The 16,473-nt window shown below is 39.2% G+C and overlaps 1 protein-coding gene across 7 annotated transcripts in view; it reads left to right on the top strand.

Annotated features, from left to right (window-relative positions):
- Window positions 1-16,473, top strand: part of nek11 (NIMA-related kinase 11) — a 65,055-nt gene that overhangs the window by 10,078 nt on the left and 38,504 nt on the right. For all 7 annotated transcript variants that reach the window (XM_037783577.1, XM_037783580.1, XM_037783581.1 and 4 more), the window contains 4 exons: window positions 1,711-1,876; window positions 6,495-6,613; window positions 6,918-6,982; window positions 8,404-8,530. In XM_037783577.1, the coding sequence (XP_037639505.1) occupies window positions 1,711-1,876; window positions 6,495-6,613; window positions 6,918-6,982; window positions 8,404-8,530 (477 nt within the window). The remainder of the gene's footprint in view (window positions 1-1,710; window positions 1,877-6,494; window positions 6,614-6,917; window positions 6,983-8,403; window positions 8,531-16,473) is intronic.

The following is a 16,473-nucleotide window of genomic DNA, read 5'->3' as shown; positions in this document are numbered from 1 at the left end:
GGACCATCAATGAATAAATATCATATTACATTCAATTTCCCATTATAAAACGTAGTGTATGCTTTTCAAACCTTATGTTCATGTCACTGACCTAAACAGTTTGAGTTGCTAAACTGGTCTATCACCTTAACCAATGTACTTCAGCTGATAAACTAAACTTGCTGACGGTTTGCTAACAGCTTCATGTGAAACCTTTATGCTCCTTTCTATAATAACTATAGACTGTGCAGAAAACACAAAGTGAGTACAGGACGTTGGAGGTGGATGATTGGATTATTTGAACGCAGTAAACAGGTCATATTTCAGCAGGAAACATCCACAGTTTGACTCTGGTGGTCTGAAGCTGGGGGGTTGAAAGCAGCGCTGTGCTGATAAAGCAGAGCCTCCATTTCACCTGCTGACCTGCTCACCAATTTAACGAGCAGAAGAGATGGGCAGCTCCGCAAGGAGCAGCTGATTAACTCCTTCAGGAGGAGGTGGAGAGAGGTTTGATACCCTCACTGCTCCACTGTGCTTCTTTTGGCATCGTGCTATTGCTATGAGCAGTTCTTCAGTCTGGATGTGAGGGTGACCCAGAAACAGTCACGGAACACTGTCCCCCTTTTCACCTAAAATTATTACCAGATTACAAACCAGGATCTTCCTTTTAAATATACAGTTATAAAATAATTCTGGACTGGTAAAAATAGCATCTCCATGGCTCTGTTTCTCAGTGACAACTCGCTGGGAACATCCCAGCTATCGTACCTTGACTACTTATTTCTGCATGATGAATATTATTGTTATTTTCCACGTTGTAATTTTGTTGGTTCACTCTGTACAAACATCTGTTTCCTGTCTGTCCGTCCTAGAAGAGGGACCCGTCCTCTGTTGTAAAGTGTTTTTTCTTTATCCAGTTAAGGACAGAGGGCGTGGTAGGCTGTATAGATTGTAGGGTGGGGACGATTCACCTATCTCCCGATTCGATACTATTACGATACTTGGGTGCCGACTCGATATGTATTGCGATTTTTAAGTATTGCGATTTGATATTATGATTTATTGAGATTTTTGTTAACTTTTTTTAACACTAGACCATGGGAAAAAAAATAATTATACACTTCTAGGGACTTTTACTTTTGGAAATATCTAAATTAATCCAGTAAAACTGTTCGATTTTCAGCATGTATGTAGCCAGAAATGTCCTGAAGTCAAATATATCAGTCATTGTCAGGAATTATTTGTAATAAATATTATATAATTTCCCTCACAAAAAAGTGGTATTTTCTTTTTAATTTATAAGGGACATGTTATGTTTTATACATCTGGTGAATATAATCCAATCAGTCTTATTTCCATATACAGTTCCCTTTGTTAGCACCTTATTTTGAAAACCGGACGTAGTCACACTTGTATACTTCCTCTAACTGTTGGGGATTCTTTCACAACAATGACCGGCTCGCTGTACATTTATAGCCTACCTTGCATATAAATTAAATTGACTTGACTTAGCTTTTGGTGCGTGGGCCGACGTGTTGCACTTTACCCTTCCTCCATCTATAGTATGACAGAATAACATGAATCTATAATACTGTGAAGATATTTTTAGTTTAAGATTAATTGAAGACATTGAGGATTCTAATGTGAGCTGATTGGTAGTGAAAGTAGAAAAGACCTCTCGACATCACTGGTCTCACCTGTTTGACCTCTGACCTCTGTCTCTGTCTCCAGCAAGGTGTTGAAACAGATTCCTCTGGGCGACCTTCGACCTGACGAGACGGTCCGAGCAACGCAGGAAGCCCAGCTGCTGTCTCAGCTGCACCATCCGGCCATCCTCACCTTCTACCACAGCTTCCTGGAAAGAGACTCCTTCTGCATTATCACTGAGTTCTGCCAGGTAACACCAACACTGATCAGAACCATCTGAATGTACCCGGGTTTGTTTGACATTTTTGGTGCCAACATTTATGCTGTATACAGAAACAAGAATGAGCAAAACTATGCTTTTAAAAATACAAGACTTAGAATCTGACCAAACAATTCAATGCAAAGTTTTGATAGCAGACAAATTTCAGTGCTAAAGACATATTTGTATAAATATTGATACCCATCCTGGCAGTATTCATCCATCTGTTAGTTTCTGAGCAAGACATTTCAACAAGTTGGAAACTGATTTGGCCAAAACTCGTTGGACGCAGCATCACTCAGGAAGAAAAACAGATGTCCAACACTTAGGAAGCCTAAGCCTCTAAACAGTCTGTTATACTGTATATGAAGCAAGCTGAGAGCTGAAGTGTGTCTCGCTGCAGCTCCTCTGACGTCCACTAGATGCTGCTGGGTGATCAAACTCTGACTGTATTGAAGTGAATGGGAAAACATCCAACTTCTCTCTGCAAATGCAAAGTCAGGACAGTTTTTACACAACAGGTTCAGATCTGAGCACAGCTTGCACATCTACAGACACAGTTATTTATAAGAGTTTTGTTTTTTTCTTGCATGTTACAAACAGTCTGATAGCTCCAGTTGAGTTGATGGTTAGAGAGGAAGCTGTCTGTGTGAAAGCCCTCACTGCTTCAGTTATGTGTACCTCCATGTTATAATAAAACTCAGGGTTCAGCAGTAGCAGAGAATGACTGCAGGCATTATTTACTAGGGGTGGGAAAAAAATCAATTCACATATGTATCACGATTCTTTTTTTTTACGATTTTGAAATAGATGTTTTAATGCCAGAATCGATATATTTGCTTCATTTGAATCTATGTGGAGGTAGAAGGAAATTACCGCTTTTATTGTTGTACTCTGAGTAACGTGACGTCATCTCCGTTCCGTATCCGTCAACCAAAACAAACCGCAGCAAGACGAAACAAGAAAGTATAAAACGGTGGAGGGTGTGCGTGGATACGACCCGCACTCTCACATTTTAAATCCAAAATGGTAAACTCTACACATCCAGTAAAGTATGGAAACATTTTGGGTTTCACACATTGCAGGAAAAGCAGAGCTAGACATCACGGCTAAAGCTGCATGTCACGGACAGGAAACGTTATCGTATTGCGGTAACGTGCGGTCAAGCCGGCCGTCACTCTCATCTCCGTTGTCAAATGGGCCGCTGAAGAAAATACCACTAATTTGTGAGGGAAATGTCTTTATTCTTTGATTTTTGGGTTGCTGGAAAAAAATTTAATGAATAATACCTGACAATGACTGATATATTTGACTTCAGGACATCTCTGACTACATACATGCTGAAAATCAAACATTTTTACGGTATTAATTTAGAGTTTTTCCAAAGTAAAAGTGTATGACTCAACTATTTCCCATGGTCTAGTGTTAAAAACATTAACGAAATCAAAACGCAATACTGAAAAATTGCAATACATATTGAATTGGCACCCAAGTATCGTGGTAGTAACGAATCAGGACATAGGTGTATCATCCCAGCTGTAGTAGAGCTGCAGTTTCTCTGCTCAGTGTTGCTGCTTTTCACCGAACATCCATCATTTCTGTTATGATCGTGTGAGGTAAAAGAGAAAATGAAGCAATAATATGAAATTGGATCTCTCCCCTCCTCCCTCCACCTTCCTCTCTGTGTTTCCATCTTTCCATTATATTTCTTTTCATCTCTGCTGTCTTGATTACAGCAGGTTCTGTCTTTTCTTACTCTCTCCTCTCCGCTAATGAATCTCACACTGCCTTCATCTCCACTCTCACGTCCTCTCTCCCTCGCACACATGGTATTTTCTGCTCGTCCACGTCACTCGCTGGTGATCCCCCCCCTCACTACCCTCCCTCGTTATCGGCAGTCCTCCCCCTGCAGCTCAACGGTACTCTGCAGCTCCAATATCGCCTGAAGCTTTAATTCAGATTTACTCATTTCTCTACTGGTAACTGGGTTTTTTCTTTATTGCATTTGTACACCAGCATCAATAAAAACACGGGCAGGAAGCTGCAGCAGCTCATTTGTCACTAAAAGCAGTTGATTTTTCATAAAGTTTGATTTTAAAAGAGGATAAAAACGGTCTGCACACATACTGAAACTGTCCAATCAAAGAGCCCATGCACTCAGAGACCCTCAGAGCTATTGTTTCTAGTAAGACCATTACCCTCAACCCCCTGCAGAGCCGTGGAGGACTCTGGGGTTTCACTAGAGAAGAAACAATGAAGAAATCAAGCCTGGTTTTGAAACAGAAAATGCATACCAGACTTTTTTGTACAGTAGATTGTAAATGGTTTACAGAGAATACAAGATACTGAATCCCAACACCGTCCGGTCTAACAGTCAGTGGGAAGTCAGATGCTTCAATTCCTTTCGTGGATTTTACTATCAAAAAATTTAAAGATATAAGATTTGACTATATATATATTTATATATATATATAGAGCCAAAGTAAAGCCGGCGCTTCCAGAAGTAAGAAATTGACTTATAACAATGCTATTAACTAAAAATCCAGCCTTGGAACAGGGGTCATCAGTGCTACGCGGCGCTCCCATTGCTAAGAATTAAAAAAATAAAAAATGTGAACATAGCGGTTGTGGCGGTTGCTCGCAATCCCCTGTGGTTTGCTTGTCAATGGCACGTTGCTCGTTGCGGTATTGCGGTTATTTTGACAGCCCTAAATTTAAATTCTTTAATCTATGATGTACAGCAAAGTATTGCAGTCACATTACAAAAAAAATATTTGATTTATAACAATCATGTTATTTACATATTAGAGGGGAAGTATTGATTATTTTAAGAGATTCTTATCTTCTAAGATTCTGAATCGATTCACAACTTCCAAAAATCAATTTTTAAAAACATTCTTCTACAAAACAACCTAAATATCTCAACACCGTCCGGTCAGTCAGTGGGAAGTGAGATGCTTCAATTCCTTTCGTGGCTTTTTCCACTCAAAAAAATGTAAAGATTTGACACTACTGTATAAAGAGAAACAAAGTAAAGCTTCCAGAGGTAAGAAAACCTCATTCAAAGTCCCATTGATGTACAGTATAACAACGCTAATAACCTTTCTCATCAGTATGTCGTGTGGCTCGCTTCATATGTTTAGATAACGGCAGTAGTTTCTTGAATAAACATTCTTATCTTGTTGTTTAATAATACCTTTTAAGCGGCCGATACGATGCTGCAGACAAATGGAACAAACTTCCCGGTGATCTTAAATGTGTCCCAAGAGCCAAATCTAGATTAAAAACTCTGTTGTTCGCTGTTACTTTGATTGGTTTCTCTACTGCACTTTTATTTCCTTACAGCTTATTACTGCACTGTAACTGTATTTGTGGTCTGTTCCCTTTGTATTTTATTTCATTTCATCTAATTTTAATTTATTTTATTTTGTTTTTTATTGCTTATCGTTTTTAAATGTTGTTCTAATGATTTTCTTTGCCGATGTAAAGCAGTGTGAATTGCCTCTGGTTAGTTCACATGTCTGTAATAACAGCAGGACTGTAGAGTCAAAGAACGTAAATTGATAAGAAGTGAAAGTCAATTGTTTGTTCGATTGCCACATCAGCACCCAGCAGCAGAGCTATGCTTCCACCATTTTGGACTGAAAGCGACTACCGGACGCCAGTAAAAACGTCCGCCTAAAAAGAGCCGTACAAAAGTAAAACAAAATTATTTCTATTCTATTATCATATTTAATGTCTCTACTTAAATGTCATGTGTTGAACAAAACAAATATTATAAATATGCATACTATTATAACTATTTACTCATTTATTTATTTAACTTTTTAGCCCGGCTGCTTCCCAGAGGAGCATAAAGTGAGCAATGGACATAAATGGAAATTCGAAAAATCCAGCACACAGATTTTGAGAGAAATCTCAAACTTTTTCATGTCAAGGATCCAAAATGGATCCAACAGACCACAGACCATGGATGTAGAAGAGGTTGTGTCCTGTGCTTTTGCCCTGCGTGTTAGTAAATAGCCTACAACTCCATTAAATTCTGTTGATGTCATGCTACTAGCACTACTAGCTACTGGCCGATAGCCGGTTGTTTGGGAAAAGAGACGTTAATACATCCACCACGGTACAGGCTTACAGCATACAGCCCATGGGTGTATTAGAAGATAATAAAAGTGATGAATTACAGCCAATAGATCCATTATTACAGCCGCATACAGCTAGCAGGAAGCTGGCAGAACCGGATATGTCATATGAGCGTGCAGCGCGGTGCAGTCCCGTGGGTTTGATGCACGTTCATTATGGCGAGGAAAATAACTCTGGATTCAGATATTAGTTCATTTTACAACTTTTAGGACATAATGATTTAAATGAGGGTTATTTAAGTGTTCCTACTGGGAAGTTGATTTTCCTAAAAAAAAATATGATCTTCTGATTTATAGACGTCTCTTTATACATCCATGGACACGGGCTCATTGGTGTTTTCGGTCCAAAATGGCGGCAGCACTACCGCAGCACCATCGTCTCTGGTTAGGTTATGTGTCTTAAGTTCATGTGTCTCTGAACCGAGTCATGTTTGATAATTACCCTCCCTCCCCTCCCCCATCAGGATCGGGATCTGGACTGTAAGCTTGAGGAGGTGAGACGAGCCGGGCGGAGCCTCCCAGAGATCCAGGTCATCGATTGGCTCATCCAGCTGCTGCTCGGCCTTCACTACATGCATGAAAGGTGGGGATACGGTCGCCATGGCAACACGCATTCCTCCCTCTTCCTCCTCAAGTGCATGTTTCTTCTCTTTCTGCTCTCGGTGCATATTTCACATGTTATGGATAGTTAGCTTCATTAATACGAATCTCACAGCGTTACAGCGGCTGGCTGGAGGTCAAAGGTCAACCAGTTAATAGATGTTCAGCCTCTGGTCAGATAGCTCCACAGGTCACATAATCGATCGATCGATCAATAATCAGTCGGGTGAATGAATTTATCTGAGGGTTTTGTGTCCCGTTTCATTGACTGCTGCGCTGCTCTGCAGGCGAATCCTCCACCGAGATCTGAAGGCCAAGAACATCTTCCTGAAACAAAACCTTGTTAAAATCGGTGAGTTTCCTCCTCTGCTGCTGCTGCAAAGGCTCATGGGACTTTCGCCATACTTGTGTGTTTATATGTGTGTGTGTGTGTTACAGACTAAAGACTCATGAATAGAAACGTGTTAATGATGAGTCCATATTAAAGCAGGAGGAAGACTGTTTGTATTTTGAGTGTAAACTCAGCAGATTGTTGCTGCTGTTGGCAGTTTTGGACTTTAACCAAACTCTGTGATCACCAGCTGCACACACAGAACCCAGAACACAGAACACAGAACCCAGAGGCTGTGGATCAGCTGGAAGCTCGTCAACTCACTGAGAAAATACATTTGTATATTTGTGTCTGAGTTCATGCTGACACAGAGAAACATGCACAGATTGTTCCGTGACATCTGCCGCTGTAGCTTTTTGTTTTTCATTTAATTTTTTGTTTTACCAAACACAATGAAAAATGATAGTTTAAATTCTTTAAAGGGACTCTGTAAGAATCATAAATTGCTTATTAACAGTGACATCTGTGGCTGTTAAATCAACGTCAGTCAGCGTCCAGCTGCTTGCGCTTGAGGTAGCTCGCACTACCGACACACACAAGACTGATTGATAGGCATCATGTCGATTAACGTTAGCAACATTAGCAGCTAAAACCAGCTAAAACACATTTCTGCACAGACTGCAACTTCTACTGAATATCCACTGATATTCTCAGAGCTAAACTAACTCTCTTCCGCTTGCTCGTTTCGCCGCTGCTTGCTCTCTTTTGCTTCACCACTCACTTCCCACGAACACACACTCCCACAACAGTAGTTTTCCTCCGACTTCTGTCTTGTTTTGCAAGACATGCTTCAGTATATATAACTTGAGTCCATTTCTAACCGAACATTAGCTATGGTTGCACACTGTGAGCCCTGCAGAGAGTAAAGACACTTGCGAGTGTCGTCACACACTTGCGCATGTCGTCACATCTGTTGGATTTTCCTGGAAAAATAGGCCCGGGTTCTTTAAATTAAAAGCAGTCTACAGGCTGATAGAGGAAACCGTGGAAGGTCGAGAAAGGTCTAATTTTTTAGGTTACAACCTGTTCACACATTGGAAATAAAAAACAATTAAAAAATGTCTATGTGTGTAAAAAAACTTACATACAGTCCCATTAATGTGTTCATCACTTTAATGTTGCAGCTGGTAAAGGTGGAGCTCATTTTAATGACTTTACATCGTGCTGGGTAGTTAAATCTACAATAATATGTCATCATTTATTAGTTGATTAGGTTTTGTTTTAATAATCTGAGTCTGTAAAGCTAAATGTAGAGGAGTAAACTGTATAATATTTCCCTCTGAGATGTAGAGGAGTAGATGTAGATCTCAATCCTCTCCAGAAGATGAAACCTTTAGACTTTAATGACTTCGCCTGCGTGTGTTGTTCTCGTCTGTTTCCAGGTGATTTTGGCGTTTCCTGTCTACTGATGGGATCATGTGACCTGGCCACCACCTTCACAGGGACCCCATACTACATGAGCCCAGAGGTGCTGAACCACCAGGGATACGACTCCAAGTCTGACATCTGGTAAACACATTAAGTCATTTATTACACGGCTTTGTTGAATACTCAATTCTGACTGGTCAATCACAGCTAGTGCAGTGCAGAAAGACATTAAAACAAGGCTGGGAAAGGCTCAGGGTGCCTTCTCCCAACTCTGTTCCATCTGGAGGTCCAAGCAATACAGCCTTAAAACTAAGATGCTTTTGTACAACAGCAATGTCGAGTCTGTTCTGCTATATGGCTCAGAGAGTTGGCGAGTGATCAAAAGTGATATGAGGAGAGTGGAAGTTTTTCACAATGGATACCTCCGACGAATATGCCAGATCTTTTGGCCAAACAAAATCTCCAACCACCAACTGTACAAAAAAAACGGTAGCCGTAGCATCATCAAGGAAATTACACACAGACGTCTGAGATGGCTAGGCCATGTGCTGAGAATGGAGCAGGACCGGATCCCGAGAGTCGCCTTAAGATGGACACCACCAGGCAAAAGAAAACCCGGGAGGCCCAAATCAACCTGGCGCAGAACTGTGACACAGGAGCTGGACAAGATGAACCTGTCACGGGGAGAGGCCCAACATGCTGCCAAGGACCGAATACAATGGAGAGAGCTCATTGAAGCCTTATGTCCCATAGGGGATGAAGAGGAATGATGATGAATCACAGCGTTCTACGGTCTGTTTTTTCTTTATAGCAGACCGTTGCTATGTGTAACAGACCGTTGCTATGTATAACAGACCGCTGATATGTATAACAGACCGTTGCTATGGGTGCAGTTCTCATGTCGAACTCTGGAGGACCATTTCTGTGTCAAATTATTGATTTCTTAAGTAAGTAGCCGTGTAATAAGCGGGATGATGTACAGCTAGCGGGTCATTGTTGTGAAATAAACCCCTTCAGGGCAATGCAGGACTCCATTTTACGTCGGATTGACACATCACCCTGTCAGGGTTTATTTCACAACAATGACCAGCTCGCTGTACATTATCCCTTAAATATTTCACTTATTGTCAACAAATCTCATGAAAACACCAGATCCAAAATGTGTTGGTGCATCTCTCTATACTTTCTGACTTCAGGACTTTCTGTAAGAAAGAATGTTTTTTATGTAGGAGCAGCACAGCTTGTTTTCCTCTGATGTGATTGGTTAGGAGCTGGAGGCTGCACAGGTGCATCATGGGAAGGATGATAGGACTCCTGCAGGTGGAGAGCAGCAGTTCATTTAGTTTTTGTTGCTGCAGGAAGGAAAACAAATATCAGCCTATAGGCTAGTGGGAAGACACCCAAAATTTTGAGATACCCATACCGGAGGTAGAACAAAGCACAACAATGTTTTTTATATTCTCCTAGGTCTCCCATATATGAAATGGATTCTTGTATAAAAATATTTTACTGCAAAAGTGGTTAAATTGACAGATATTGTGACATAACCCATAAATAAAAGAAACACAAAATAAAGCCAGGCCGAATGGGAGATGGTACACCAAAGCTCATGTAATTTCATAATGGAAGCTCTGATTGATCCCAAATTTGGTGTGACAGTGGACATGGGGTTCCTCTACATGTGTGAAGAAACAGAATGTGAATATATTGATGCGTTGAGGAAATACAGTACTACAAACACATAAGTACAATAAGCGGAAGTATCAAATTTGAAGGTCTATGATGAATGTATTCATTTACTTTTAGGTAGCTTTGGCTGGGATTCTCCTAGAAACACCAATCAGGATTTTCTGGAATGGTATGACTGTGCTGAATCCAGCAATATATGATATGTAACTGTAGCAGGTATGGTCAATGGTCTACATTAAGAAATGTATCACATGTTCCAAGCATGAAATGGGGGTAAATGGCATATCTGCAGTCAATAGATACTTATTAATACACTTCAATCAGGTAGACACACCAGTTATTAAAAGTTTTGTATCAACTTAAATTTAAGGAGTAAATAAATGTTCTTGATGCAATTGCAAGTAATAATTTGCACTTAAACCTTTAAGTAAGGGATAATGTACAGCGAGCCGGTCATTGTTGGGGAATAAACCTTGACAAGGTGATGCGGCACCCCGATGCAAAGCATCGCCCTGAAGGGGTTTATTTCACAACAATGACCCACTAGCTGTACATTATCCCGCTTATTACATGGCTAATTACTTCAGAAATCAATAATTTGACACAAAAACGATCATCCAGACTCCGAGATCAGAACTGCGCGCATAGCAACGGTCTGTTATACATAGCAACGGTCTGTTATAAAGAAATAACAAAGAGTAGAACGCCATGTTTGACCAATCAGAATTGAGTATTCAACAAAGTCATGTAATAAGTATGAATATATAACACCCATATGAACATAAAACGTTCCCTGGTCTATTTGTTTCTTGCTTTTTCCATCTTTTGAATGCAGCATGTCCATCCACATTATCTTCGGTCACAAAATGTGTCATGTTTGGACCGTCAGGAAAGGTGCACAAGCAAAACTCAGTTCACACTGAGAAATGTATTTGAATTTCATCACTGCAGTATGGGTGTGGGATGTTTCTGAGCTTTTGTGGAGCCGCTGGTTTCTGGAAGAACGTGGCCTCATGGATCCGTCTTCTGACTGTCTATTCTTTTCCAATGGGATTCCAGAGAAGTGCCTTTGGAAGATGTCTATGATGCCACATTGCTGGCTGATAGAGTATGGTCTAGACCTGCTCTATATGAAAAGTGTCTTTAGATAACTTCTGTTTTGATTTGATGCTATATTATTACCTTGAATTGAATACATTGCTCTCAGAACATGTTGCTTGAAAGCATCTTCAGTCAGGGGACGTTGTACCGCTGATTCATTGGTTGTGGATGCCAAACTGCATCTCAGCTCATCAAGGCTAGTGCATGGACTCCTGTTCTCTTTTGTCCTCACAGATGGAGTAGTGCTGCACGATTATCAAAATTGCATCGATATGGCCTACTGCAATTTTCAAATCGCAGTATTTGTTAAAATCGCCATATTTGTTTAAGGTAACTACTTGTTAAAGGTAACTACACCACCGAGCTCGCGTACCACTGGTGGTACGCGAGCTCGCCTAGTGTGAGAGGCTGCCCCTTGCGTAGTATGAGAGTTGTGTGGAAGAGTTTAAGTACCAGTTCTAGTGCTACCCCTTTGACAAAAGTCAACAATAAGTAATATTCTTATTAGGAATAAATTTGCCTCCTGCGTGAACTGTGCATTGCTAAATAGGGTAGGCCTACGCTACTGTATTTTAACATCGGTCATAATGGTGGTACTTGGAGAGCCAAATATTTTCTGAGGTGGTACTTGGTGAAAAAAGTTTGAGAACCACTGTTCTAGGTCATTGAATGTCTGAAAGTCTGAGTTGTGGAGACCCTGCAGAAGAACCATGCCATCAATGATGTACGCAGATTCATGTAGTTCCTCTGAATTCAGTAGTTGCTGTATTTCCTCAACTACAGTCTCAATTTTCTTAGCAAAGTCAGCCTTTGTTGTTTTCCTGAGGCTTCCATCATCATTACACAGGGACAGAGGGACAGCAGAAAGTTCATGAGACACCTCCCTCTGCTTGGAAACAGCAAGATGTCTTTGGAAGAGCACATTTGAATCCATGCGATCTTGTTTGCTGGTCACAAATTACTTTTTCATGTCTATGAAAGTTTCACAGTGTTTTCATTTTCTGGGTCCCCCTCACAAGATGGCTGATGTCAGTAACCACAGCATAGTGGATAACATGAAATACCTTTCTGACACTGATGAGAAGAGTTCAGAAGCCCATCAGGAACCATTTCCTCAACGCATCAATATATTCACATTCTGTTTCTTCACACATGTAGAGGAACCCCCTGGCCATTATCACATCAAATTTGGGATCGATCAGAGCTAGCATTATGAAATTACATGAGCTTTGGTGTACCATCTCCCATTCGGCCTGGCTTCATTTTGCGCTTTTTCTATTTATGGGTTATGTCACAATATCTGTCAATTTAACCACTTTTGCAGTAAAATATTTTTATACAAGAATCCATTTCATATATGGGAGACCTAGGAGAATATGAAAATCATTGTTGTGCTTTGTTCTACCTCCAGTAGGGGTATCTCGAAAACTAAAGCACTTTTGGGGGTCTTCCCACAGGCCTATTAGTGTCGTCTGCAGTTTATCTTCGACATGTTGCTGACGTTAGAGTTTACATCTGATTTACATGAAACCAAAGACGGATTGTAGTCACGTTTGTGATCTCACCAACAGTTTCATATATCAGTCCTGTTTCTATGGTTACCTGCAGTTTAACACACCTGATGTAGAGCAGTGGTTAAACTGTTGACCTGAATTATGTTTGACGTATCCTGATGCAGCCAATCACAAACATCAGTAGCCGTTCTATAAAGCATTTAATAGGTGGTATCTTGATCGTTTTACATATTATTAAAGAAATGCTAATATACAAAGATTTATTGAAGTGTTAGTAAGTTAGAAGTTGTAGTTGCACCGTAACTTTCAGGGAGCCCTATTTGTCGGGTTGGGAGGGTACCTGCAAAAATATACTATCAATACATTTCAATTCATACAGAGAAAATTTCGCCTAGGACAACAACAAAACAACGTTTATCCGCTCTCTGCAGAGAAACAATGAAATCACCAACACACTATGGACAGACAAAGGTTTGTGTTCCTGTGTTGAACAGACCAGAGCGATATGGAGGTCGGAACCTGCCACAATCAAAAATAAATTAATAAATAAATAAAATATTTGATAAATAAATAAATATGTCATTAAATGCAGCAAAAATAATATTAAAAATAAATGTAGACATTAATGAATTGAAAAAATGTGACATAAATTGATATTTCTGTTGTAATTTGCTTCTCTATTTATTTATATTTGTATTAATTCCCGAAGTTATTTACTCTTCTTTTTAATTTCAATTTTAATGTTAATTTTAGTTTATGTATTTATGTATTTTGTTTTTTCAATTCATAATTTTTTTAATTTATTTTATATTTATTTTTAAATGTATGTATTTAATAATGTATTTATGCATTTATTTATTTATAGAAATCTGTAAAGAAATGTATCAAGAAAAGAATACAGAAATATGTAAGTTTGGGGAAATAATAAGGGGTGAAATGGGAAAATTGTGCAGAAATAAATTAATAAATACATAAATAACTACATACATTTAAAAATAAATTCAAAATAAATTCAAAAATAAATTCAAAATAAATATATCAATAAAACATAACTGCAAAAATAAATAAATACATTTAAAAGAGAAATTTCACAGAAGAGTAAATAACATGGAATTAATACAAAGATAAATAAATAAAGAAGCAAATTAAAACAGAAATATCAGTTTATGTCACGTTTTATCAACTGATTAATGACTTCATTTATTTTTAACGAATTATTTAATTATTTTTGTTACATTTAATGACATATTTATTTATTTATCGAGTCATTTATTTATTTATTGATTAATATTTGATTTTGGCAGGTTCCATCCTCCATAGATCGACGCTGCAACCCATAATAATTATGAACCGCGGCCTCTGATGTTGCAAACTACTTTTCCAACAACTGAACACAACAGCCAATCAGAGCTGCTGCTCAGTAAAAGATTCAGACGTAACGTCACAGTGAAACACACCATCATACAGGAGGTAACGTTTTAATCAAGTTACTTAACGAGAGAAGAGCCCGCACCTTCGTTAACACACACAGAGCTGACAGCAGGTCAAAGGTTGTAATTAGTGAAGAACAGATCAGAGAGGAGGATGAGGATGAGGAGGAGGAGGAGGTAATTAGCAGCAGAACGTGATGAAGGTTTCTTCGCTTTCAAACTTAAGTTTCACATGGAGATCATCAGATTACAGGACGAACACAGATGATTAATATGATACGTGATTAACACGATGAAGTTTCAGTGATCTTTGACATGCCAGCTCCGTCTTCATTATGTTAAACTGTACGTCATACAGATAGCCAATCAGAGAGCTGGGGGGCGGGGCCTGAGGGCAGCAGAGGTTTTAAAATAAAACACACTTTTCCTCGAGTAGGTCTGACAACTGAGAATAATGATGATTAAAACTATAAGGGAAGCACGGGAGAACCAGAACCAGAACTGAGCGGGGCAGACTGTCAGACCCTGCTGCAGTAAAATGAGAGGTTTTCTAAAGAGACTCTGGTGCCCAAAATAAAAGTTCCTCGTAGTAGCTTTTAGGGCTGGGATGATTCACCTATCTCCCGATTCAATACTATCACGATACTTGGGTGCCGATTCGGTATGTATTGTGATTCTACAAGTATTGCGATTTATTGCGTTTTTAACACCAGACCATGGGAAAAAGTTGAATCATACACTTCTAGGGACTTTTACTTTGGAAATTATCTAAATTAATACAGTAAAAATGTTTGATTTTCAGCATGTATGTAGTCAGAGATGTCCTGAAGTCAAATATATCAGTCATTGTCAGGAATTGTTTATTACATTTTTTCCAGCAACCCAAAAATTAAAGAATAAAGACATTTCCCTCACAAATTAGTGGCATTTTCTTTTTAATTTATAAGGGACATGTAATGTTTCACACTTCTGGTGAATATAATCCAATCAATCTCATTTCCATATATGTATTTTGTATATACAGTTCCCTTTGTTAACACCTTATTTTGAAAACCGGACGTAGTCACACGTGTATACTTTCTCTAACTTCTCCAAGGTCGTCTCTAGCTCTCCCCTCAGCTCTCTTTATACATCCATGATCAGCTCCATCGGGCCGTTTGAATGCATTTAACATAAATGTCAGTATATGGGTGATAACGATAACGTTTCCTGTCCATGACAGAGTTAGCATGCAACTTTAGCCGTGGTGTCTAGCTCTGACTTTCCTGCAATGTGTGAATCCCAAAGCGTTTCCATCCTTTACTGGATGTGTAGTGTTTACCACTTTGGATTTAACATGTGAGGGTGCAGGTCGTATCCACGCAGACCCTCCAACGTTTTCTACTTTCTCGTTTAGGCTCGCTGCGGTTTGTTTTGGTTGACGGATACAGAACGGATATGACGTCACGTTACTCAGACTACAACAATAAAAGCGGTAACTTCCTTCTACCTCCACATAGACTCAAAGGAATCAACTATATTGATTCTGGCATTAAAAAATCTATTTCAAAATTGAATATATTTTTTTTCCCACCCCTAGTAGCTTTGAATAAAGTGTTTGTTTACGTTCCACTTATATATGGCTCCTCTAGTTCCACCATCAGAACACACTTTAATATCGTCAGTGTGTTTCCTCTGTCCGACTCTTTAACATCGTGGCTGTTATGAACACTGCAGTTTTAACCCCATCTGACCCTGTTGGTACGACATGATTTGCAGATACAAGTAATTAGTGGGGATCAGTAATTAATAATGAATTACTGATGGATGCATGTTAAAGTATTAATAATGAAACAGAAATGTGTAGTTAATTAGTATTTATTGAATGAAAGCTCTGGTGTTTGTTCGTGTAGATAATTAGTAAAGAACAGCTGCAGGTTCACTAACTGTTACTGAGGTGATGGATGTTGTTCTGTTGTTGGTTACTGAGCTAATAAACAGATGGAGGTAATTAGAGAGGAGGCGGCAAAAAGTGAAGCAGGTCCTTAATTAACTAAACAGAGTGAAGACTGAACAGAAACTAAGAAACAAAGAAGAGATAAACAGCCTGTTTTATCTCAGAAACATCAGCAGACCTCTGAGTCGTTGCTCATAATGGATGATTGTTCAGTGTTTTGCTCACTGACGGCTGTTTGGACCAATCACTGATTTGTAGGTGGGATTAAGAATTGTGATGAAGATGAGCCTACTTCTCACTTGATTTATTACCTCAGTAAACATTGTAAACATGAGTTTATGGTCTCAATCGCTAGTTTCAAGTCTTCTTCAATACAGCATGATGTTCATTTAGTAAATGATGGTCCGATTTAGA

This window comes from Sebastes umbrosus, chromosome 11, assembly GCF_015220745.1.
Source record: "Sebastes umbrosus isolate fSebUmb1 chromosome 11, fSebUmb1.pri, whole genome shotgun sequence".
In the NCBI taxonomy this organism is placed as follows: Eukaryota; Metazoa; Chordata; class Actinopteri; order Perciformes; family Sebastidae; genus Sebastes; species Sebastes umbrosus.
The sequence above is the reverse complement of the archived record's forward strand: the minus strand, read 5'-3'. Positions and strand labels throughout refer to the sequence as shown.